Raw genomic sequence first — 26,825 nt, 5'->3', positions numbered from 1 at the left:
GTGATTATGAATACTAATCTAGACTAGCATGACTTCTGGATAGCAGCGAAGGAAACTCAGCCTTGAAAAGAACATATACTTGTGTCAGTCCAGACCTGTGTCTCGAACATTGAAAATATTTTGTGAGCATACAAAATCCTTTTCACAAAAATGTTAATGTTACACTTATCTGGAAAGGAAGCATTATTTGGCTCTTCTAAATGCTGGAGTTCAGCTTGTGGCTCCCTACCTCTGACCACCCTCTCCTCATAACATGCCAAAAAGTAATTTTACAAAACAGCAATTAATGTCCTTGTAGTTTTTCCTGGCCGTTTAATTCCTGTCATGCAAGCCAATATATTCTAAGTAAGACCACTTAACTCAGAAGAAAAATTCACATTGTGTGTATCATGGCTCCAAATTCCCCCAACTTATTAAAGAGCAGTAACTTAGAGTCATGATTTGTATTTTTTTTCATAATTAAGAAGAATCTTGTTCTTTCAAAGTCAAATTCTGACTGATACACTGGGCAGAGTGCCATTGAGTAGACTGCAAGTTTTTGCAATAGTTCTGGAAAGTTAATGAGTTTTCAATTTGTTCTCTTATTCTTCTCTTTACACTTATGTTTTGGGCCTATTTCACTAAAATAATGATGGGTAAAACATAAAAATCTATCTTGGTATTGAGCTGCTATGGAGAATATGAAGAATATCAGAATATCAAGTTTCCAGTATACCCACAGGAAAAAATCTGCTTCAGTGTGGATTGGCACAACTCCAATTGTCAAAGGTTGCACATGAGTGCATACACAGAAATACAGATGGAAAAAAAGCCCCACACAGGTGAGAGGGAACTCCAAGAAGCAGCTTGAAAAAAAGAAAAACCTGAAGTGATGAGTCATTAATCGAAAACATGTACTGCTTTCAATATTAGCACAACTTCTAATGTGATACTTTCCCATGTATTCTGCCAGCTGTCATTTTCCAGATCTTGTCATTCAAACATATACCTAATGCCATTAATTTGTTACAGAATTTTTTAATACTTTTTTGAGGCGCATATGGATGTCTTCTATTTTTTTTTATACCATACATATCTCATTCTAAACTTAGAGGTTTCCATAGTTGTCATTAAAAAGCACGTAGACAAAATATTTTATGGTATCTATAATAAATGCAAAGAAATCAATACAAACAAAACTTGGCTTAGCAAACTGTACATACATAAATATGTTGTTTTTCAACTTGACATTCAACATTTTTTCCTCATAAAAACTTCTGCAATCTTATTTATTACATCCATTTTTTTTAAACCTTAAAAAAGTGCTTCTCAGATTTACACCTTGTGCATCCAAAGCAAAAGTTAGAACATCATGCCTAAAACAGAAACCACAGGGAATAATACATTGCCATACAAGATTCTTTAAAATTGTATGTTACAAATGCTCTAAAATTCCTTATGCATTGGTTATTTTGTATACTGTAGATACTGAGAGGGTATTTAACAAAGACTGGCTAATGGGTCGTTTGGAGCAGCACACAGGAAAGGATCTACAGTATCAAGTCCTTGGCTATGCATAGTACAGGGCAATGACCTGGATATAAAGTGGCTAAAAGATCCCAAAAGCTGTACAGAAGAGGTTTCCCTCACATACACTGCATCCTCCTTAGTGCCCAGGATGCGAGTATTGAAATGATGCTACTCAGGTAATACGTTGTGCACTTTGATACTGATACACTGAAGTGATTCGAGCCGAGTGCCAGCAGAGAAAGATACGGGCACAGTAGTGACAACAGCAGACAGGTAAAGCTGCCACGCTGAACCCTGTCACCCTTTAAAACTATCTTGCTCCCAGCCAGCACTCCAGCAAGGTCTCCCGCTGTCCCACAGGTCTCCTTCACAACGGAGGAGGACCATTCATGTATTTCAGCATGGGGTGGAAAGAGCGGGCAAAGTTGTTTGCCATAGCACAGCTGTAATCTTCCTCGGTCATGGGCACCAGGCATGCCAGCCCGATCAGGAGCAGCAGGAGCAGCTGAAGTGGCAGAGCAGCTCTGAGGACTCTGAGGAAGAAGGATGGGCACCGCCACGCTGGCCCAGCCTCAGAAGGGGAGGAACCTGAGCCACCTCTTGTGGACCTGAGGAAAGAAGATGGGCAGTTGAATACACTAAAACATTACTGCAGCAGAGCTTGCCCTTGGGCCCTCAACCTCCCCTGAAGGCCTATTTACAGTTTGCACAGACTTTGATTGACAACTGCAGAGGTATTTTTCAGTGAACATGCTATTTCCCTTACACTTTTAAGAGACCCCAGATTTCTTGACTGGGTAGAAAAACACCAAATGATCGCAATAGAAGGGTCTTTGTGACCCCACAGCCCCTTAATCATTTTTGGGGAAGATTCTCCACTTAAAGCACATATAGCAAATGGGGAAAATAAAAGGTGGCCCATACCTGCCATATTTGTTCAATGCATGCTGTCTAAAAGGTGGGCCTTCTTGTTTAAAATGGCCAGTTGCATTTGATTTGCAGAAGTTTCTACATTTGTTTATGTATGAAGTATCCATAAGGTTATAATGCACTGAGATTCAGTTCCATAATTTTCTGTCAATCAATACACCAATATACAGATAATGGGGACTTATTTTCTACAAAGCACATTGTGTTTTGAATCTTGCACAGAATCAGCAGTTAAAATCTATCTGCTCAACTGATTTGACATCATCACCTTCCAAGTGATTTTCTCCCTTATGTTGATGGATCTGACTTGAAGTGGCAAATACCTAAATGCATCTATAAGGCAGCAGAGATCTAACACAAGTATTTCCTAAGGGACACTTCAAAAATCCATTCTATTATTTAATGAAAGATAAAGACATAAATTTCACATTTTTCTTTTTGACTGAAATTGTCAAGAGCTGAAAAGAGTGACTAGGAAAGATGAAATCTGATGGTCTCAGTGCGTTAATTAAATGGCATGAGAAAATACTGTCTTTCAGCACAAGCCAAAAATGGAAGAACTCAGAGCCTTCAAGTACCTTGCTTCAAGAACTCTGCTATTAGGATATTAGATCATGAATTTTGTCTCAGACAAGTTGCTATAATACATTCGCACGGTTGCTATGATCATGAGGCTTCAGAAAATCTATAATTTCCTAAAGTTTAAGAGATAAAAATTCTCATAAATAGATGTGAGAAATCAGGCTTATTGGCTGTGGTCAAATGCTCCCCAGTAAAGTAAGTATGGGGTGATGGTTCCTTAGTGTTTCTTTGACTTCCCCTTGTTCGTTTGATCCTGTCTCCCTGATAAATCTGACTCTGTGTGGGGAAGCATCCAAAAATGAAAAGATCATCTTCAAAACAATGCCAGGCTTAGCAAGGGTTCCCTTTGCACATGTTCAGAAAATAATTATTTCTGTGCTTGAGAGTATTTTATTTTCTTATTCATATAAATATATATATATAGCACCCCACTGAGGTGCTATATGAGGACTTCAACAAAGCCAGGCAAATTTTAAAGTTCAGGTGGCCAACAGATACCTAAACACTAATTTAGCAGATATGCTAAATCATTAACTTGAACTAAATATTCCAGGAAGCAGTGATGATCAAAACATCAGATCTTGTGTTGTCTGAATCCACACTATTGTAGCCCAGATGGAAAGTTGCTTATCGCATAACATAGGATCACATATTATAAAAAAGATATTGAAAGGACACGGCACATTAAACAGCACCAGAGCATTCCATACAAAAGCTCAATTAGATCAGGATTTCTACTGTCTTGAGAATACCAAGACAGAAAGTTAATGGACTGAGGCAGGAACAAAGGGAACAAGGAGTGCTTAATTACCTTCCAAGCATTTGATTGCACAGCCTACCTATTTACAAGGCTGTCATTGTATAAATGTTGTTAATCCAAATCAAAAAGTGACCACATTTCTGCAGCTGCTAACTGGTGTTTGATAATGAGCAAAGTGTCATTTTCTTCATTGCCCCAGAATTACTCTGGGGCAACACTGGGTGTCAGAAGGGGAATTTCCAAAAATCTGAATCAAACGGTAGCAAAGTTTTTCTTTCTGGTTTTTCTTTTCTTTTTCCTATGCCTTTAGTAGTATGATCCAGCACTTCTTGCTTTGTGTTTTACAAAAAAAAAAATCGCAATGTAAGCTTGCATGGCTGATCTCAAAAAGAACACAAACCTTCAAAAACTAAACCAATTCACAGCAAACCATATTTTCTGCAGTGAAGTATGGTATTGAAGAATAATACTGCATGGAAACAATTCAAAAAGCAAATAATGAAATGTTACAAAAACATCTTCAGAGGGGGAGTTATAAAAAGTTTGAGTTCTGTACTGCTTGTGTTTATGGCAGGCCCACCTCTGCAATCTACATAATTGGCTGAAACATTGAATGGGCCATCTTAGAGTGTTTCATAGATTTGGTACGGAGAGATGGTTAAAATTATACCTTGTTAATAAAAAAAAGCTCACTAGTTTTAAGGACAGACACCTATTTACCCTGGCAGGAGAAAGGAAAGGTGAAGTACTGCGCTGCACTTTGGAGAAAAATCTAATTTCTGTTCTTGAGCTTGTCTCTTTAGCTGTCTCTTCTGATTGCTCCACCATTTGTCACACTGTGAGGAGGCAAAGAGGTAAGGCCATCTGCTACTCACTCCAGTACACAATTCCTGCTTAGCAGATGAAAGAAGAAAGCACAGCTGCAGTCCTGGCCAACAGTAAGCTTCTTCATGTCAAGAAATTTTATATATTAATCTAAGTGCAAGCAACAGTTACCCTTACTTTGAGAGTTTGTAATGTCAGTGATATTGGAACTCTCCTCTAAGCATTTCAAGAGGGGAGAAGCTAATTTACCAGGATATAGATAGGACGGTCAAAGTGAACTTTAATTTCAGCTCAGAGGGGAACCTTTTTGTAAAGATGATTGCTACTTTTTTCCCCAAGGAAAATATGGTTGATGTAACCAATCTGTATTGCAGTAAGCATCTGAAAGCTATCAAAAAGGAATTTATCATTCAAGTGAAGCTGATAGAAATAAAGTTAATTTACTGCTAAGTGACTAATGGAATGAAGAAAACAGGCTTACATTGAATGAAGCACTGCTGGCCTAGTTGGATGTTATTTACTGCAGTTAATCAAGAATGGGCCTTAATTTAATATCTTTATTAAAAGACTACTGCACAAAATATAAGAATAGTAAATTTCATTTCTATGATGACAGATGCTGAAGGTCTTTGCAAATACCAGATAGGATTGGCTCCTTGCATAGAACAAAAGTGGGTGAATCTAATAAGTTTAAGAAGCAGCAGTTGTATATGATATTAAGTAACAAGCCCTAAGAGTGAGGGAGATAACTGGGAAAAGAATCATGGCAAGCCAAATCCAAACCTTGTGTTTGAGCTACTATTTAGCCATGAGTATAATTTTGTGGGCAAAGCCAAAAAGAGTGATGTGGTTTGGTCTGCTCCAGGAACAGCAAGTGACCTTTTAAGATCCACTAGTCACTTGGGGAGGCCTGGGGAGACCAGGAAATGGAGTTTGGCACTGTGGCACCAAGACCTGAATAGAGCTGCTCAAGAGAGACAATGTAAACACCCCTGAGCAAACTGAACCACTATTTTAATCTTTTAACATTTTAATCACTTCAAAAAAATTCACAGACAAAGATCCAGGTGTGCACTTATGACAGCTCTCTTAAACTGATGAAGAAAGAGGAATTGCTTTTTGGATTTTCTTTCTCACCTAGCACGCAATTACTAGTACTGCTTGGATGAGACTCCAGTTAAATCCACAATGTACTGTCTAGTTTAATCCTGTACCTTGCTTAGCATCACACTGTATTTGCCTGTCTTTCTGTGGTGATAATGGAGAAGGCAAAGTGATGTGACACTTTGATACTATACACAAAGCATGGCCCCTCTAATTTTTTAGATGAAATTTCCTTCTTTCTTGTGTGATAAACCTTTTACGATTGACTTTATTTCTCCTTTATACTAAACCCTACCAGGGTTTGCTGATCCAGTGCAAGATCAAACACAAAGTACTCTGATCAGAGGCATGTCAAAATATTAAAGAACACAGTGACAGCTTGTACCGCATTATCAGTTAAAACCGCATTATACATCAACCGCAACCTGTCTGGCTTGCGCATTTGATTAAGTTTCCTATTCAGCAGTGACTCATTCGTATTCCATGCTTGTCTGAATGACAAATTGAACATTGTGTTGTGCTGCTACAAGATGTGTTAATAAACAGTGCTGGAAAGCCTTGATCTGAAAGGTGCCACAGCAATGCCACTGCTAGAGCAGGGGTTGATCCCCAAGCTGCCAAACACTGCTAGCTGCTCTTCGAGCCAGGGGCTCGCACCTACAACCAGAAACCTCAGAAGGCTGGCAGAAGTGGTTTGACTACACAGGAGAGTGGAAAAGCGCACACAATGTGTTCCTTGAGTACAATGATGCTAGTGCAAGCGTCCTGATCTGTCAAAGACATCGCCCCTCCTCCTTGCTGTTAGTGGCTGCAGAGTAAAGCCCCTCTCCTCCCTTTTTTTCTCCCTACGAGAAACAAAATGCCAAGCTTCATAGCAGACTGGAGATGAATAATTATTTCTCTTTCTCCATCAGACAGAAAGATAGATTTTACATATATTACCTATTTTCTACGTGGTTTCCTTTTGTTTCAAAGGAAAAAATCCTTAAAAATAGGCAGTTTCTTAGTGCGTGTGGAAGCAGTAAAAGATACTTGTTCTATTTGTTACATGTTTTTACAACTATGCCACTTTACTCACAGTCCCTAACTACCTATGAAAAGCAAACTTTTTTAAAGAAGTGTTTATGTAAATATCTACATGGTAAACAGTTTTGCTCTTTACTTAATTTGTAATGAGAATAAAGTCTTGATTTTGCTAATGAAAATAAATAATGCTCTAAGGTATTTTTTGTCTGCTTGTTTGTGGCTCAAACACTGTATTAAATCTAGTGTTCACTTCCTTCTTTGACTCTAACAGGAATTATTTTATAAACAAATCAGCTAATTTTTGATATGCAGAGAATGATATTTAGGTTAAATGAGATTTATCATTAGATTTAATAAGAACAAATATACCTTAATCACACTTTTTAATTATTTTAGCAGTGTGCAAGACACTGAAATAGCAAAAGATGTCCCCTTTACACACGTTGGCTTGCTCCTTTGCTTTTTTTAAATTTTTTTTTTAAACTTCCTAATTGTTGAGGCTAGTAAACCAATCAGTGAAAGAGCGAAGGTACACACATCACACTGACAACAACAAGAATGCAGAAGCACTGTTAGCTGCAGAGATGACAGGTTGCTGGAGACACCGTGGAAAGCAAGAAGCTGTAGCTGCACGCCTGCTCTCTACTGGTCAGACAGAGATGGGGCAATGCTGCTCCCGGAGCAATGCAGGGATGCGAGCACTGGGTGAGCCATGGCAGTGTTAGCATGTTATACTGCAGTTCGTCTGAGGAGGGGAGAGAAAGTGATCCCGAGTCTCAATACTCTCAAATTCTGACTTTTTGTTTTGAGTCTAAAGTATTGAAAACCCACAAACTGAACAAAACGTTTCAGGGAAAAAAAAAAAAAAGAATAAATAAATAAATAAATAAATAAATAAATAAAAGGATGTTAGTATGTCTCATCCAGATCTGTGGGTTTTGTGAATTCTAGAATAAGATACTGGCCTATTACCTGCCTTAATTTAATATCTAGAGGTAAAGAGGATGATAGAAAGTGTTTGCCATGAACTTACTAGCACTCCTCTTAAATCATACCAAAATAAAATAATCATAATTGTAAACACACACTCACTCTGATCAGGCATATGAAAAATAAATGTTGATTACATGGGATTTCTGTGAAGCAAAAGCTGCAGCTGTCCAGGGATTAGCCTGTATCTCTATTTAACAGAGAATCTGAAGTAATTGGAAGTCCCTTTTGCTGAAGGATTAACAAAAGGGAAGTTATCACTTGTGTAAGTCCTGACCCCCTGATGGAGTCAGTGGGACTGAGAGGAACCACGGCCAATTTCTATCATCCTCTTGGCGTTCTAGAACAGAGTGCGGAAACCAGGAGAATAAGGTACCTGCTATGTGGACTGCTGACAGAGGGTCCAGGCTGTGAGAGACTACATTTGCCCCGTGGCTGTTTGCAATGAACAGGGGGTAAAGAAAGAAGAATGTTCAGTCCAGGCAAATAAAGACAAGCTACTGATGAAACTAAATTAAAAGTGCAGCAAAGGAAACATAAAAAAAAAATCAAATGAAGTGACCAATACCCATGAACCAAGGAAACTGGCTTTTCTTTGCACCTAGCTGTTCCAAATTATTGGAACATACATAGTGAACTCAGTAATAACATTTAGACATTATTTTTATGAACAGTAGCTCTAGGTTTTAAATAAAGTCTCTAGAAATTTAGTTCAAATAATAGGCAATATGAAATAGATGTTATCTTATTAAGTTGAATACGGAAAAATATATAGATTTTAAAATTCACATGCAGAAAAATTAATATTCTCTAGGGAAAAAGGTCCAAGACCCTCCTTTGGCAAGTTTTGTCTCTCCTGCACCCCACGATTTTGAAGGCCAAATAATGGTAGGGGCATTCTTGCACTCACAGGTATTTGCTGGATCATTTAATGCAGTTAGATGTTTATAATTCTGATTACATTTCTTTTGTATTAGTATTTATTTATTTAGCATCAGGATATTTGGCACTGAAATTCTGAACACTTTAGTGTCACTTTAGTCTTCAAAATTGTGTGGGTGCAGAACCCAGAAGTTTGAAAGGAATCATAAACTTAGCTATGAATTATGGAGGGGAAAAAACAAACCAGTAGTAACTATATGAACAATAACAAATTAAGAGACAGACAAATCCTTATTAAAATATTAAGATGAAACCTATGATAATTTTACATGCTCTCTAAACATAGATTTATGGTAAAATACTTCTCCATTTCCTGTAATGGTCAGGCAACCTTCAGTTACACCTGTGATATCAGAGTTATTAGAAACTATTTAGGTTTAAATTTAAAAGACAAAAGCATTGACCTCTGAAATAAAATGTTAAGGTTTATATTCTTTCTCCTTTGGAAAAGCCAGTATTCCTTTACATTCTCATACTAGCATCTAAAAGGAAACTAGTGAATGTAAACAAAAATTAAAAAAATAAATGAATTTCAAGAGCCATAGATTTATCAAGACAGAACTCAGAGGCTTTACAAAAAAGTGCAAATGGAAAAACAAAACAAAACAAAACCAGTCTGATTGTCTTAAGAACTAAAGAAAAAAGCAAATTAATCAACCAATAGAATTGCAGAAAAAGACAAAATAATTGCAGTTCCAATTTGGGCTCAGAGTATGGAAGTGTTAAGTATTAGGCATGTATTGCTATATTTCTTGAATTTTGTGCCAGCGATGTAAATGGACAACTCCAGAGTTGCCACTGTAGTCATTGATTAGGTCCTGCACAGCTAGCTGGTTTGAATAATGTTTTTGTGCCCTTCAGCTCTACTTAGCCATTCATCCAAAGTCTCAATAAGACCATCTGCAACCTGCATCAGAAATGACAAAAGAACTTATTGAGATTCTTGATGAAGCAGCTCTGAAGAGAAGGCCAAACAGAAATGGAGGACTGATTATACCAGACAAGACCGGACTTTGGGGTGCTGCCATCACTAGAGCAAAATACAAGAGACACGACATGCCATACCATGGTAAACCAACCACACTGACAGCCCTGGTTTCAGATAGTATTTACCACTTCTGATTTCATGCAGGATGGGATATGCAGCAGGGTTGGGAAAAGCAGCTGTGTTTTCCTTTTGGTTTATGCCATTTCCTTTCCTAACAAGTGGGAAGGGGTGACTTCCAGCTGGCTAGAACTGCGGTAGATATCTATAGTTCCCACCCAAGAGGCGGAAGAAAATAAATTACATGAAATTACCGTTCTCTGTCTGCTTGGAGTGCTTCTTCCAGATACAGGACTCACTGAGCCTGATGTGTCTAATTCATCAGAAGACCATGAGGACAATTCCTAAAGTTCAGAAGGAATGGAGCTCAGAAATACAGCAACTAGCTGCACAGGTAAGCAAACTAGAAAAATTTCCCTGAGTGAAATTCCAGCAGAGTTATTTCCAAGCCAAATAAAATAAAGCAGCTAAATTTTGCTACCAAATTTTAAAAGACTAAGACATGTTTTCTCTGTCAGCCCTAAAGGAGAAGAAAAGCGAACAATAGCTAAAACCTCCTTTGCTTAGGTGCACATTTTCCACCAAAGTCAATACAGGGGAAAAAACAGTTCTTCATTGGCTGTGAACTACAAGAAGGGTTTGGTACTACCAAGATTTTAATAAAACAGGTAGAAATCCACTAAAAGGAGGGAAGAGCTGAGTTCTTGTGCTTTAATAACTCTGCTAATCCAAGTCCTTTTAAAAAAGTGAACTAAAGGAGAGCCTTGAAATCTTTACTCTGTATCTGTCACTGCTGGCAAAGACACGTGTGTAACTCCCTCTCAAATACCTGAGGTACACGACAACTTGAAAAGATTTGGACTATAGCTCACAGCCTGAGGCACATATTAGGGACTCCTTACCCTATTACAGAATTTATTTTATGGGTTTTTTTCTCTCTTTGACAGAGTGTGCATTAACTTACTTTCCGGTGACAGCTGACATATTATAATTTTCAGTACTGCTACTGGAATAATTATCTCATATACTTTGCCAGTTGACTGATTCAGTAATAGCAGGGTAAACAAACCAAGAAGTTCAGTAATTGCTACACCAAATAGAAAAAAAATACTGAATTTAAACTCCCCCCATATCAGAAGAAATATTTACAATATGAAGTTTAAGACTACTTTATGATATTCAAGATTACATGTTCCATCTTGGTAAGCACTGCAAACCACAGAAACAGAGCAGCCAATAGCAATGATCAGAGAAAGGCAGTCAGAACAGCAGGAAACACGCTCAGTGAACAGAAAGGAATAAAAAGACGTGACTTACCAGTTGACTGCTTGAAATGTCAAGAATTTTCTCTAGGTCTTTAATATGACGTGTAACCTCTTTCAAGAGCAGCTTCAGTCTGTTTCCAATGACATGTACCTTTTCTTTGGCTTCAAGACAATCCTTGCCTTCAGCATTGACTAGCAATTGGCAAGACATATCTTGCAGTGATGCCACCTTCAACTGAGACTCCAGCAGCTCACGTCTGATTTGCTGTTACCAAGGCAAGCATCAAAATTTTTTAATAGCAGTCAAAAAAAAAAAAAAGTAGAACTCACAAAACTCACCATTTTAAATTAAAGAAATGGAAAAAAATGAAGAGAAGCAATAAATTTCTAATCTGACAGGAGGATATACAGCAGTCTAGTAATTGCCTGAGATTTAAAATCACATGCGCTACTAAGGAAAGAGAGTGGTGTTCCCTACCAAGGCAAAGTCAGTCACTGAAGCTGGTCCCACAGCTCTGTGTTAGCACACAATGTACAGTGCTAACCCTCACGAGAAAGAGAAATCTGATTAGATGTTTTTCTGGTGATGTGTTTTGGGAGAGAAAAGGATGATTATAGTCCTACCATCAGAAGTCTGTGATGATCCTGCAGTATTTCTGAGTCGAGATTTGGATTGATGGGCACAATCTCATTTTTCCTTCTGTCAATATTCTCCAACCAAAGCAGCAAACCATGGCTCAGTTCATGGAAATCCTACAAATGATGAATCATGGTTTTAACAGGGTAGCAGAATATTCCAGTCAAACTCAGGTTTTTAATTTATCCTCTGATACATTCTACTAGCTAAATAAAATAATTTCCAAGAAGTATACAACAGAATATGAGAATACTATTCCAGAGATGACAAATTTTGTAACTATTGGGCTGTAAATACATGTTTTAGGTAGCACAGGTGTATCCTTGAGAAAAACATACGCCAAAACTGTATGGCTTTCACGGGTAAGTTTCGTATGGATCATGAGCACAACAGGTAACTAAATGGTCTATATTTTCAGTATATGGACTGCTGACAATTTGAAATAGGCACAGTACAGACCTGGCACTGTATTAATGCATCCTGCAACGAGCTGCGCCAGTCTTCAATCATGCTGCACACATGCTCCCAGCGCACATTCATCTGGGACAGGCGCTCCTGGAGCTTCTTGCTCTCCTCACTGTCAGACTGAGTGAACTCTGAGCTGCACAGATTGATGGACAAGATGATTGCTTTGCGGTTATCAATTGCCTTCTGCAGCTCCTTGATGGTAAGACATAGAGGAAGAAAGAATGGAAATTGGTAAATGATGACTTTCAGAAACATAAAGTAGAGAATGCACCACAAGACTGCAGTGCTTTGCCACCAGCAGCTGCAGAAAGGCACCATACTGTAACAGTCCCTTTACTCTGGATATGATGCTTCTGGGCTCACTCTGTGACTCTGCAAATGTTCACTCTTTAACATCTACTAAAACTTTACTGTGAGCATAAACAAGAGCAAGCCAATTAAACTTGTAAAATTTTAAAAGCCTGAAGTCAGAGTTGAATTTTAAAGATCTGGCTCATGTTTCAGATATTTTAAAGACAGAGTAGGTCCAAAAAAATTTAAACGTGTAGCACAACTGTATTTTAGCTCACAATAAAACTTTTGCCCTCGCTTTTCAGTTTTGCTGATAAACATGAAAACCAACATATTTTCAAGTGGAATCTGCTGTCATCAGTGCTTTAAAATAAAAGCTTTTACTGAGAGAAACAAAAACATACAAAGAGTATAAAGAACTTAAATTTATAGAAGCACAACTTGTATAAAAACTCTGATTTGTTTATATTGGAAGCCACAAAAGAAACCCACCTCCACTGGTTTGGAGGGTACTAATGGGCTTTCAAAGAGACGGTGAGATAAGAACAGGATTCTTATGAAATGCCCCGTTTTCCACCTACTTTACAGCATTTACTTAAAAGCACGATGTCACAGTAACCTCTGCAGTACTTATGGCAGCTATATTTGGATTACAGTGAAGATGAGAATTGACATGCTTCCCATGGATCACAGCCGGAAAAAGCCTTTACTATCTGTTCACCTCATCCCTGGCATGAGGCACAGTGCATTTTGACATTGGGTCACATATTTTCGTGCCCATGCTTGTAAGAAACTAGTAACTGAATGCGAAGTTGTGGACCACCACATTTGCAGATCTTTATAGCTGTGAAATACACAAGAGAGATGGAAGTAGTGTTCAGATTTTGATGCTCCTGAGATGACAGAAGAAGAAAAGGAATGTTGCAAAGTGGCATCAAATTTTTCCTATGTTGCACTGGTGACACAGGGTAGGTTACAACACCTTTGGAGTCCTTCTCATTCCTCCACACAAAGTAGTAATGTCTCAGTGAGGCATTTCTTTTGAACCAGCTATTTTGTTACCAATTTGAGTAAAAGAGAAGTGATCTAACTTGGCACTTCTTAAAAATTTCATCAATTTGGGTGACATCAGGAGTTATCTGGACATTCTGGGATTACAGAATTGCTGCAGAACTACTATTCCAAAACTTCATTTGGATCATGGTACATTTTCCTTCCAAAAGGTGATTCAGAAAATCACTTTCCCAGTTACTTTACCTGCAGAAGCCCCCAGTGTGGAGAAAACCAGCTGCAATTATTGGCAACCTCTTCAACATACCTGTTGCACTCAGTTTTAGAAGGTAACTTATGGAACAGAGAAATAAAACTCACTTTCAGTTTTTTAATCCTGAGCTCAATAGTTTGTATGTCAGTGCTGAGATCAAGGCGGTGGAGCTTCTCCAGTTCCTCTTCAGTTTCTCCCAACCAAGCCCAGATGCTATTAAGGTCGGAGTTGAACTGCTGCCATTGCTGAAGGTTCTGCTTCATCCTCAGCTCCTTGCTTAGAGCTTGAGCCTGGATTAATTCCCATCTTTCAATAACACCTGGAATTACAAACACCAAATTCAACAAAAGCCAGAAAAACTCACTAGCTTCACACACACACAATTGCATAAACCAAATACTGTTCAGAGCAAAAAGATGCTCTGTAAAAAGCCTAAGCCTCAAACACTAAGAACTTTAAAAATGAAGTTAGATTGAAGAAAGTGATGTTGGCGGGAAAGAATGAAGAACCTGGATGATTCCAGTCAACAGGCAATTTTATTGCTTTCTAATGTCAGACTTGTATGAGCAGAATTAAGATGATACATGCAGGTCTATAAAAGAGGTTATGCTGGCAAAAAAGACGTCTTAAATTACCAGACAAGTGCAAACCAGACAAGAAATATTAATACATCTAACTAACCAGGTATTTATTATTTTCATTGGTAGTTGTGCCGATCACTGTTTAATGGTCACACCTCACTACATTTGCCTTAGCTACTGCTGATGCATTGGATAAACACTTGCACTAGAAAGAAATAAATAAGGGACTATTTCTTCTTGCTAGTTATCTTGAAATGTTACAGCAGAAGCTGTATCACTCCATCAACTTAAAATTTACAAATAAAAATCCGCAAAAAAATAAGAGAGACTATATGGGTAGCATATCTTGTCAAGTTAAGAATGAGGATGATGCCTTTATAGTCTCTGGGAATCCATGCTTTCACAATCCATGCTGCCTCTTTTTCTACAGCTGATGTTTAAAATTAGCCCCATGAATACTTCTATCAGGTGAAAATAAGTTTCTTTACTCTAGGCAGGTAATCTGAGAGGTGAAAGTTAATATTAGAAGAAACAAATGCTGGCCAAGGTGTTTTGTACACCAATATAAGCAACCTTTTTCATGAGAAATCTTAAAAAAAACCCCCACTGCACCCACAGGGACCTCCTGAAAGGCTTAGGGTTATGCTTCATGATATGAAGGAGTTCTTAAAATGGACTTGCATGCCTAAACTCTTCATACAGCATACACAAGGAATACTTACTATTCCTAACTAAAAATGTTAAATAGAACATGGTAACAGACAGTCATGTAAATATATATGCCAGTAAATAATACCAAGTGTTTATTCAGAAAAGCTTTGCATGTGTGCTGCTTTCCATAATTACTGCTCATCAAATGAACTACATGTTACTTACCAGCTGTTTGTGTTTCAGTACTGTTCATGTTAATGAGACCTGAAAATTTTTCTTCTTCTTCCTTCAGTTTATATCCAAGCCTTCTTACTGAGTCTATGCTTCCACTGCATTCACCCAGCAGTTTCATCTGTGTTAACAAACAAAATATTCCTTTTCAATATGCACTGTACAGGACTAATTGTATGGACAGTGAGAATTACAATACAAATTCCAGAAATTTCCAACAGTAAGTATAAGTGTGAAGAAAAAGATCTATTATTCTAACAATCTGCGCTGATACTATAAAAAAAAATATGCAGATAATAAAGGCCTAAAGCATAAGTTATACAGAAATAACTTAGCACCATTATGCCAAATTGTTCTAGATGTCTTAGGTGCCATCTTCTCTAATTTTAAGACACTATGGCAAAGACACTAGAAGATTGATAAAGAAAATTAACTTAAATGTGGAAATATTACTATGCATGCAGGCAGATAATTTTTACATTCTGTCCTTAATAAAATTATTTGAATGGCTTAGAGAGAAATTTATCTTTCAGAAAACCTCTCTGAAAAAGCTTTTTAATTAGGGATTCCATACATGTAACCCTGCTTATATGATGCATGCTTATAATTCATTAGCAAGATGAATACTGTGCCTGAAGCTATAAAACATGCTTTTAAAACCAGGGGAATTTCAAACAAGGATATCTTCGTTAGATGGATAAAAACATGTGTGAGAAAGTACTTCTAGACATCTGCAAAAATGTAATAGGAAAATAAATTCCTTAGAGTCATGTTCCTCTAATATATTTCTTCCTCTAATGCTATTGTAAACACGCTAATAGCATAAACACCAATAGCATGTGGTCAAGGGTAGTAAGCACACAAGTGAGCCTGAGAAGCAGTTACAGATCATTGCTCTGCTGAAGCAGATGCATTTCCCTCAATATCTGAGCTAAGCTAAGCTTGGGGTGCATAACTGACTGGGGCTCCAAAACACACGCACATATCCTTTGTAAGTGGAATCCAGTTCTGGTCCTGTAGGTGTCTTGCTACGGATGATGTTTTCTGTTTGCTGGATCTGGAAGCGACTGGTGTCCAAGGCCTTGTCCAGCTGTCGGATATGTGCTTCCAGGGCACCCGGTTCACCTGTACCAATACCAAAAAAGAGGGACTGTCACCCCAAATTTTCCAAATTTTTTTTTCCTTGCCCAGGCAGAATAGATATGAGGAATACTGTTTAGATTAGACAGTGAAGGAGAAAGGTGGCAGCAGCAGTATGAGTGGTACAATGTCAAAGCTAAGTGATAACTGGTTACATTAGAGAGTGTTAGCAAAAGATTATACCAATGAACAAGCTTGCCATAAGAATACTATAGAAGAGTCCACAGTTTAAAGTAGGCTTGCAAATTATTCTAAAGTGGCTTTTCCCCTATATTGAATGCCTTGTCGTTTTTAAAGAGAAAGTTCTCAGCAAAGCATACTCTAACCTCACTGATTTTGGGAAGCACCTTGCTCCCTTTCACAAGCACTGTCAAATTAACCCCCATAACCCAAATCCCCATTTTTATGATCTAAATCCATGTAAAAATTTGGTAGCTTCATTTCTCTTTGTATTATTTCTCACCACTAAAAAGCAGTAGAATTTGCATCTGCATGAAAGGATCCTATTTGTATACAATTTTAGAGACTAAAAGTGGCCTCACAAATGCTAAGTGATACTGTTATAATCATATTGTCAAAATCCATAGATGACTGGACATCTTGGAGGCCTGCAGCAAGTAGTCCATGACTGCTTTGGGCAACCATGCTAAGGAGCAAAATGTATAGCATTTTTCCAATTATGTACTTGACAAAGATCATGCTTAACATATCTGCAAGATGGAATTATTCATTCAAGCTATTGGGAATCAATATCAATGTTTTTGAAGAAGGACTAACTTGTAGTTTCCTTGTAGGGGTCAGTTGAATTCTGTGATATAAATTAGCTACAGACAATGCTAATGTGAAGCAGGTTGCAGCCTAGAGGACCCCATGAGATCCTTCTTATCCATATTCTATTACTATGCCCGATTTCCATCTGTTTACAAAGACAGTTTGAATTTATTCCTAAAGACACAATAAGAAACATGAATAGAGGAGAGCCTTCTGTCCACCGAATTACAAAAAAATGAGCCTCTTGTTTCATATATAACACCATCTCACCCCAAATGGACAGGACAAAGTGCTCAATATTGTTTTTTGCTCATTACTTAAAAAAAAAATTTTCACGGGTCAGAAAACTAAACACACTTTTCCCATAAGTACTCCTATTACTCATACCCTTAATCAATAACATTATTTCACTAATTTGGGGAGTAAATAGAAATGGATGGTGAACCTGAGGCTTGTGTCACAGACACTAAGATTTTAATTGTTTGCTTATAGCAATGAAGTCATTATTTAAGAGGAAAACTGTGAAATCAAGAGAAAAAGTACTTGCAAATGCATCTCTTTCCTCCAAGAGAGTAATCAAAAAATGAGAAAGAAGGTTTAATCTTGTGCAATGTGAAAAGAAAATTTTCCAGTATATGAGACTAAGATAAAGACAGTACCTCAACTTGACATTTTGATCACATGAAACAACAACTAAACTAAAAGCTTATATCTGCATGATAATCCAAGATGTGGCTGTGTTAAAAAAAATAATACGCAAATCTGAAAAATTAGGTATTGTTCTATACCTTTTCCTTCTGCCTTAAGATGTAACTATGTATTAAAGTCCAGTTGATGGACACCAGAGAAAAAAGACCAATAAGATCAGGATCAGTTTAGTTTAGTTAGCCAAGGTCGGAGGGCTAAGACTTCAGACATCATTGTTTCATCCATACCCCCAATGGTACCTTTAAGCAAAGTAATAAAGCAGGAGGATACTTCTAAGTTAATATGTCAATGCTGCCATGTAAGAAATATTTATCTTGTAAGTTGTAAAAAGATAGCAGATGCTAGGAGAAGAGAAAGAAGTTACACTTGTGCACCATGGTATTTGCATCTGGCTATGCTTAGTCTTTTATGATGCCTACCAGAGATGTTTTTGAGGGCGTTTTCTGTGAGTGCTACATAGGCCTCAAGAGTTTCAGGGATCTCTACATCTGAAAAAATAAAAGCACACTCTGAATTGATGGCTCCTTACAGCAGGAGTCCTTTTCATGGGATGGATTAATTAAATTGTTCCAATAGCAAACATTCTCTCTAGAGAAGGAAAAAGATGAAGACTGAAACACAGGGAGGCTGCTATAAAATCTCTTAAGATCCAGGCAAACCTGACTATTCCCAGAGCAATGATCTGGAAAGCAAAAGACAGCCACAAGATCAGAGTAAAATACACTGGTATGTCTTATCCCACAGCTAGCTCCATTTGGGCACTCTCACTTGTTAAGATTTATTACACAAAGCACAAACACTTAGAAAAGATTTCTAACTTCACTGCAGAACAAGACCCAAGATCCCACCTCAGACTAAACACTCATTTGCTGGAGTCTTGCCTGTATCAGGGCAGAGTTAGGATTTACTTAAACACTTGATGATTTTCTCTGTGGGTCTCTTCCACAGCATTTCTTCATTAGTTTGTTCTGTACTTCTTGCCATATCCAGTATAGCTTCTTCTAGTCAGAATAACTTAGGAGGCAGGGCTGTTACAGATGACATATCCCATCTGGCAGGCCTCACGCATAGATACACAGCCAATTCCCTGCCATATCATGTGCGCCTCTGCCATTTTCCAAGGCTGTCGTCATCCAGGAATCTCCATCACTGTCTCTAAGGCCAGAGGGCCACTGAGATCACTTAGGAAACGCTATTTAAAGTCATCAGGGGCTATTTAAAGTACTTTTCCATGAGAATCCTGGCCACACAATCACACATATAACATTTGCCTTTCTCTTACTCGTAGAAAACAGAGCACTCAGTCTGCCACCATACCTGCTATGCCAGCTGCTCCTCTCAGGTAGAAGTCTTTTTCTTGTTCTCCGTCTTCTTCTGAGTGCAGCGCCCGTGAAACGGCTGTCTCCAGGTCCCTGCTGAGATCGTAGTCATGATCCCACTCCAGGGGAATGGAGTCCACGCTCGCAGGGGTATCTCGCCCCGATCGCTCGCTCCTCAGTGGCTGGGAAAGAGGCAGCGAAAGGTTGGAAGAGGGGTGCGGGGAGAGAACGCTGTCCGCAGATTTGTCATGCCAGCGTATGTCAGAGAGATCTGCTGATTCATCCAGATCCACCTCTCTGTCTGAGAGGTCGTGCTCGTCATCTGTTAGCTAGAAGCATAATGCAAACAGAAGCGATCAATGGAACGTGCAGAGGCACCGCATGGTCAGCCTGGGTCAGTGAAATAAAGCAGCATTAGGTGACAGGCACACTGGTGGGGTTTGCATTTTGCACATTTCCTTTGGCACCTTCCCTTCATTATTTTTAAGGTGTACTAAAAAATCAAAATAACAAAGAAGATCAAAATGCCAGCTCATTTTAATTACTTGAGGCACATAAAGTCTCACATAAGGCAAATATCTCCAGACTTTTACTGATATTACTTCAATGCAAATATTAGCTTAGAAAAATGTCTGGCATCAATTCATAGAAAACATAAGTGATCTTTATCATGAGTATTACTCTTACTGTGTTATTTCATATTTTCAACCCCCTGTATTTTGTTCTTTTCATTCAGCAGGACTTGAGCTATCAAAAATTGTTTTCCTTTCACTTTCTCCTTTTGTTTTCCTTTTCCACTTTTGAGCTTGTGTTCAATTCTGGAGATAAATTTCTGTCTCTTCTGATGAGAAAAATCATTTTATCATTGTGGTTTTTTTTAAAAACAACTCACTAAGCTGCCAGTCAAACTATGTGACAGTGCAGGGAGATGTTCTTATGATTAGTACCACAGCGCTACTCCCATGAATAAAGTTTTATAAATCTCCAATTTGCATGCATTTCCAGGATGATTTACAGAAATTCCTGATCTTGTCAGCTTGCTCTCTGAACAGGACACAAATAGCATGTAATGGAAAGGCGGCAGATGGTCAGGGTTGCAACAAAATTTAACCACAGGACATTTGGAAAGTTCCTTAGGTTTCATTTCAACATCTTTCCTCATTTTCACATTTGTAAATTGGCAATGGACCAAACAAGTAAAAACATATGTAAATATACACACAGGAAGGCGGATAAGCTTCTTGTGATAGCGCTCCACACGCCCGAAGACCTCTTGGCAGTAGCGACGCAGCTCATCTAGCTCTTCTTCAATCACAGCTGCATCCAGGGGCTCACTTTTCTCAATGAGTTGCTCACCTTGCACAATTATCTGCTCAATTTTGTTGTTGTTCAGGGAAATTTCTTGCTGGAAAGCCTGTGTAAAAGAAAAGCCCATGCTTTATCAACAACAACATGACAACAATGTGGGTAATTAAAAATCCAAGTATTAGGTGTTTTATAGAAAGAACGGTGTGGGTAACAAACAGGGATTGTGCCAAATACTCTTATCATGAACAACAATGAGCAATTAAATTAAATTTAGTGTTCCGCAGTCTTTCAAGCCAAAACCAGTGATACTTCATGGTTTACCACCTCATTCCTTACTTGTTGAATTTGGAAAGAAATCTCGTCTCTAAACAAGCCATACAAATGATCAAATGTCTAGAATGAACAGAGATGCTAAATCTAGCACAGTGGAATTTTGGATAATGTGACATTTGGTATTGCTCTCTCCAGAGAAGGAGTTTTCTGATGCATAAATGCTTGAGAAATGTAGTAATTATTAGATATTAGCAATAATGAAGACCTTTCATAAATATTTTTTATTAATATTTCCTATTTTGATGCAGGAAAGTACACTATCACCCCTGGTTTTTCTTTTTATATTTTTCATAGATCAAAGATTTTCTATTTTGACAGAGAAGTAAATATTGGAATTTGACATAATTCATGACTTTTGAGGTTGAAGTCTTGGCCTGCAAGTAAAGGAATCATGTCAGGCTGCATTTCTGCATAATGTTTCTTAAAATTCTTTTCTCACCATCATGTTTTTTTTCCCTCCCTTCTTTCATCCCTCCTTATGTAACTATCCATTCTACATTTTTCATGTATCTATCATTCTTTACCTTAAGTTGCTTTATCTTTGCTTGGACATCACACTCTGAGAAATGCTCAATGTTGGTGAGCTGCAGGTCCATCTCTGTCAGCCATACCAGGATGCTGTCACGTGCTGTTTCAAACTCCTCCCGCTGGCCAATAAAATGCTGGAGAGTGGAAAATTAAATGGCATGAAATGACCAGAAACATGAAAACCCTCAGCAATACTAGGAAAACTACTTTCATCCCCATCAAACCCAATTTAAACTCAGTACACCTTCTTTGTTAATTTCTTACATGCTTTCTCAGGTTCCTTTTTAAGTAACACCATCTAGAGCTGCAATTAGCTGACCTAAGAAAGTTATCTTCTGTGAGGAAGGTGGTGTTTGATGTCACCAAGCATTTGCCTACAGTCTATTTGTTTACTTTGGACTAAGTGAACTGATGAGCTTCCTTCCTCTCCCAAAGGTAGAAGTCCCCTCAAAAACACTGTGCAAATGCATTAAACTGAAAGCTGCTGAAGTACCCTTGATTCATAACTAGAGTAGTGAAACTGAAGTCTTAAAAATTGAATACTTTTAGCCTGCGTAGGATGGAGGTAACTCTCTTTTGTAGATTGTCCCATCTCTGGTTCCCCTCATGAACCATCTGCTTGAGGCTGCCGTCAGAGTCAGTGCGGTTCTCCCGTGCCAGGCGCCGATACTGCTTATTGATCAGCTCCAGCTGAGTCAGGCTTTCATGCACCTGTCTCTGGAATGCCTAAAGCAGTATGAACAAAAGACACCTTCAGAATTTTAATTACTGAAATCAGGATACATATACAGATCTCTTGCCTTATTTTGACCCTTCTTCTGCACTCTGACTTATGTAAACCAATAAATTCCACTAGTTGGAGACATCTCCTGTGGGCTACCCTATAGAGATGCTGCCTTCTGATTAAAAAAAGCAAAACCAAAAAAACCAAAAATCCCCAAAAAGTTCATAAAACTTACGTGATTCACTGAATGAGAAATTGCAACATGAATATCCATTACAAGGCAAAATCAGTGTAAGAAAACCAGCTCCTCCTTCTGTGAAATTATATGCTTCAGTATTTGAGAACAGAAGTACAAACAATGAACATGAAACTCTTAAAAAAAAAGGAACAGAAATCCAAGATTCCTGTGGATTCATTGGATTTCTTTTCACATATTGAATTTGCTGAAATGCAAACATTGAAGAGATTTGAGCAATTGTTTATTCTGAAACATGGTACTAAATGAGACATTTTTTATATTTAGTGTACTGGTGTGCAAGTAAGTTGTCTTATAATATTCACAGAAAAGAAAATGTCACTCATATCCATGCCAACTTATGTCTGGGCAAATGTTTGCAGCATGTACTTTTGGTGTTTTTGGACTCTGCTGTTACAAGAGCCACAGACATGCAGCTGAGGTGCACAGGTGACTTAGCCCATGGCTTTTATTTGGTGACTAGTAATCATGAAGCTTGGAGGAAGCACCTTGTAAAGAAATTACTGAATTAATAATACTATTACTTCTACTACTATTACCACCACCACCACCAGAGTATTTTTTCAAAAATTCTACTTGTTTTTACCTTGTCACATCACCAAAATAGAAAAGTAACCAAAGGAAGACCTAAAAACCTAGATTACACCAGCTTTCTTTTGAATACAAGTAGGGTTTGGATCCCACTGTAGTTCTACAAACTTGCTGTCTGATGTTCCTCATAATGCAATAAAACAGTCAATCTCTTCCAAAATGAGACACCTCCCTTAATAAGGACAATAGAACTGGAATATGTTATATACTTCTGTAGAGAAATTTTAATTAAAACCCTGAGTTTTCTATGTAAAAAGATATACACTTCATATTGCACCATTGAAAGCTATAATGAGATAAGCACATTTCTGCTATAATACCAGACAACAAAGTAAACGAACTGGCTGGAAAAAAAGATCAGATTGTGCAGAGTCCTCTCAATGTAATTATTCTCTGCACTGAATGGCCATCAAATTGGGTACAGAACAACCAAAAAGGAGCAAACGCACTTGCAGCTAGGGTGAGATAATCAGTAGAACTGAATTAATTTAAAATTGCACAAGTATTCCTCTATTAGAGGCACAATTCTGACTGTATTTACTAGGATAATGAAATCTAAAAGTGTGCAGTTGTTGTTTCACCTGTTACCAAGTCTTCTCCAGCTAAAGAACAGCTGTTTATTTGCCTTCCATTTTTTCATCTCATCTACACAAGAATTCATCTGTTGCATTCCTTCCTGTTACCTCTTTCCAATTCTCCATAAACTACTGGATAGAAAGGAGTTTGGTTTTGTACAGTGAAGTCAGTGAGAGCTATCTCTGACCTTTGTGCTCAAGAATTGAAAGGTTCCTATACGGTCTGATGAGTTCTTTTTGTTATGTGTTGCTTTTTTATTTAAAGTGCAGATATGGAGAAGAAAATAAAATTTGAAAAATGCCTAGTTAAAGCAGAAACCTGCTTCTGTTAGTATTTTTAAGTGGCTGACTTCATACTGAATTCACAGTAAAGCTGCTGAATGCCACTGGATTTGAAAACCACATTCTCTTCCTGCTGTTTGGTAGGCAAAGAAATCAAGTGCTCAGGAGAAAAAAAAAAAGAAAAATAAAGAAGGAGAAAAGAGAAAGAACCAAACTACAGGAAAAGGAGGCTTTTGGAGAGGCTACACTGTTCTCTTTTCATCTTGTTCCTGCTGACACTTTACAGACAATAAAAAATGCACAAGTCTTCTGCAGAGGAAAGGTCGCCATAACAGCTGAGGTTCAGTAAAACAGACTTTGGACAAAGTCAATTCAGCTGTAAAAATCAAAGAGTCAATTTACTTATGGTACAGCTTCTCATACAGAGACTTACTAAATAAGAGATTTAAATCCTGATCACCACATAGAGGGACAATGAGAAAGAGCTCTGAGGCAGAGTCTTTGGGTCCAGGAAGCAAACGTTTCTATACTATGGCAATCTACCTGGCCATAATGAAGCCTGTCTGAAACTAAAACCTGGCAAGTACATTCATAAATGTGAATAGCAATTACAGAACACAGTACTTCACAGTTTATGTTTTTGATTTAACTGTTAAACCAAAACCTATCAACAGTGTTTGGACATTGTTTAAAATTTGCATTTCTTCTTCAAAGCAAATACTTTACAGTGTCTGATTGTTAACAGAATTGCCTAAATAATTTGTTCTCTTTTTTCTCTCCCATCTTGACACAGTCTTTGCAAATATGAATCCAAGCAAAACATTTTCCTCTGTGACTCACCAGGTGATGTATGTGTGTTCTTTACACACAGGTTTACAATCCCTTGCAACTGTGAGACAAGCCCTCACATTGCAGTGGACACAACAGATTCATGTAACAAGCTCCTAAGCACTGACCAAAGGGACAGCTTCTCAGTTTTGAAGCATGCTGAGATTTTTTAAATCACAGGGGACACTATGTGGACACATAGCAATATTTGCATGGACATGAATTCCAATTAAAAGGATCCAAAGGAGGGATATTCTGCATCATAGGAGAGACTTCAGAGAGCTGTCTTCAGAGACTTAAGGAAATTAGAGGAGGGATAAAATCAAAGCAAAAGCAAGAACATGCAGCATGCATTTGAAGAGGCACTTGGTGAAGGGAGATTTAGGAAGGCTCTGGAACACTGGGCATACTAAAAAGTTGCAGAAATTAAAAAGGTGAGGAATTTGGCTTTTGTGAACAAACAGTGGAAGTATCTCCAGCTGCCGCTTTCCACTCTCTTTTTATCTTAGGAACCTGCTACTGAGAACAGCTACAAAATCATCATCTCCACTTTATTAATACAGCATCTCTGCTGTAACTTGGTTATGGGAAGGAAGAACGCCAGCTGGCTGCTGCAATGTGATCAGTAGGTATTGAATTTCAACCACTATAAATCACCTCAAATTTCTTCAGTTCTTCCTTAGCAACAGTGTAAAGCACACCAGAGGAGCTTGGGAAAGCAGCTGTTCTCTCAGAGGTTTTTAGCCACTCTTCAAATCTAGAGTAGTCATCCAAAAATTTTTGCCATAGCCGCCAGGTCTCTTCAATTCTGCAACAGATAACAGAAAATTAGAGAATGCTTGAACTGATGGCCAGTTGACCTACAGAACTTTAACTTGTCATCTGCAACAGCAAACTAGCACTGCACCAGACAATAACTGATTAACAATCTAACTCAGCCAGCCAGACTGATAAACAGACCACAGGGAAGGCTGGCTCATTCCAGACTGAGCTAGAATAAGATGAAGGCATTTTTTTTAATGCATCTAATTTTGGAATCAGTATTAAAAAAAGTTTTAAGTTTGTAATAGGAGTTCTAAAAAGCTGAGCACACACTAAATAGCTTCTGAAATGCAGTGCCAGTGACATCAGTAAAGCTGCTCATTAATACAAATGGCTGTTTCTAGTACAATAAAGATCCTAAATACTGATAGCTCAGTTAATGTACAGTACAAATCCACCAAAGCATAATGTGTACATTCTAAGAAAATAAAATAGTTCCATGCATAGTTCCACATTAACTTAAAATAGTTCTGAATTGATGTGTTGGATACAAAGTTATGAAAGCCCATGTATGTTCATGACAGACTATGTCAAAGATACAACCTGTAAATGTAGTTCTAAGTAGATCTTATAACATAGAACTTACAGATATATGCAATTGCTATTCAAGAATTTCCATGGCAATAGTATAAAATTACTTTAAGATATGAATCTATGGATATAGATTCAAACCTAAAAGCAATACATCTTTTGCAAAAAATAAACAAGAAACTTTACTAAATACATTAAGAATATCCCACAAAATGAAAGATCATAAAATGTTCAATTCAACATTTAGAAACATCAAATTCTTCCTAGAGTTTTTTATATGACTGTATAAACATGACAGAAATAAGTTTCATAACTTTAAAACTTAAAGAAATTATCTTAAATACAGGAGTTAAAATCTGTAAACATGCCTCATTACTAAGTCAGTACATAGCATTGCCTCAATCATTATTGCTGTTAAAATCACCACACTATCCTGTGTGAGAATAGAAAACAATGAATCTTCTGGATATGATGGTCTAAGCATGTGCAGTTACCCAGACTACACTCAAAAATCCTGGGTGCTGTGGCCCTCATTTGCTCAGCACAGCTAAGGTGGACAGGTGAAGAAATTCCATGTAAGTGCTCAGTCCTAAAATTCTTCCAAATAAACAAAATAAGACACAAGAGAAACTGCTGAGGAACACCAACTACACATAAACCCTAATACCTGGAATAACATTTCACCCATCCAATAACTATTTTCCCATCAATCTCTGTAGTTCTTGAGTAAATTTAAGTGTTATAACCTCCCTTTTACGTAATTTTTTCCAAATCTCTTGGAGTCATTGCTATCATATGAACTTTCTCTAGTTTCTCTGTCATCCTATCTACGAAGCATGGGAAATGATAAATAATTCTACTGAAGGACTTGTGAGTGAAATTTGATGATTGTTACCTGTACTTTGTATAAAGGCATGTGCAACTCAAAATTTCATTTTTTTCGTAGAGGCATGGCAGGTATTGGCTTCTACTCAGTGAATGATCTTTTTCAGAACCTTACACTCTTTT

General features: G+C 37.8%; 1 protein-coding gene across 1 annotated transcript in view; it reads right to left on the bottom strand.

The window, feature by feature from the left end:
* Positions 1 to 1,130: 1,130 nt before the first annotated feature.
* SYNE1 (spectrin repeat containing nuclear envelope protein 1) overlaps positions 1,131 to 26,825 on the bottom strand; it is a 288,350-nt gene continuing 262,655 nt past the window's right edge. Inside the window, 15 exon segments of the mRNA XM_054514453.1 lie at positions 1,131 to 2,117; positions 8,103 to 8,161; positions 9,968 to 10,057; positions 11,031 to 11,243; positions 11,603 to 11,731; positions 12,075 to 12,275; positions 13,746 to 13,957; positions 15,096 to 15,222; positions 16,084 to 16,226; positions 18,140 to 18,208; positions 19,038 to 19,368; positions 20,262 to 20,453; positions 21,205 to 21,342; positions 21,752 to 21,934; positions 25,122 to 25,272. Of these exon segments, the coding sequence (XP_054370428.1) occupies positions 1,877 to 2,117; positions 8,103 to 8,161; positions 9,968 to 10,057; positions 11,031 to 11,243; positions 11,603 to 11,731; positions 12,075 to 12,275; positions 13,746 to 13,957; positions 15,096 to 15,222; positions 16,084 to 16,226; positions 18,140 to 18,208; positions 19,038 to 19,368; positions 20,262 to 20,453; positions 21,205 to 21,342; positions 21,752 to 21,934; positions 25,122 to 25,272 (2,479 nt within the window). The 3' untranslated portion in view covers positions 1,131 to 1,876.

This window comes from Molothrus ater, chromosome 3 (assembly GCF_012460135.2).
Source record: "Molothrus ater isolate BHLD 08-10-18 breed brown headed cowbird chromosome 3, BPBGC_Mater_1.1, whole genome shotgun sequence".
Taxonomy (NCBI): Eukaryota; Metazoa; Chordata; class Aves; order Passeriformes; family Icteridae; genus Molothrus; species Molothrus ater.
Note: the sequence above shows the minus strand (reverse complement) of the source record. Positions and strands in the feature narration are given on the sequence as shown.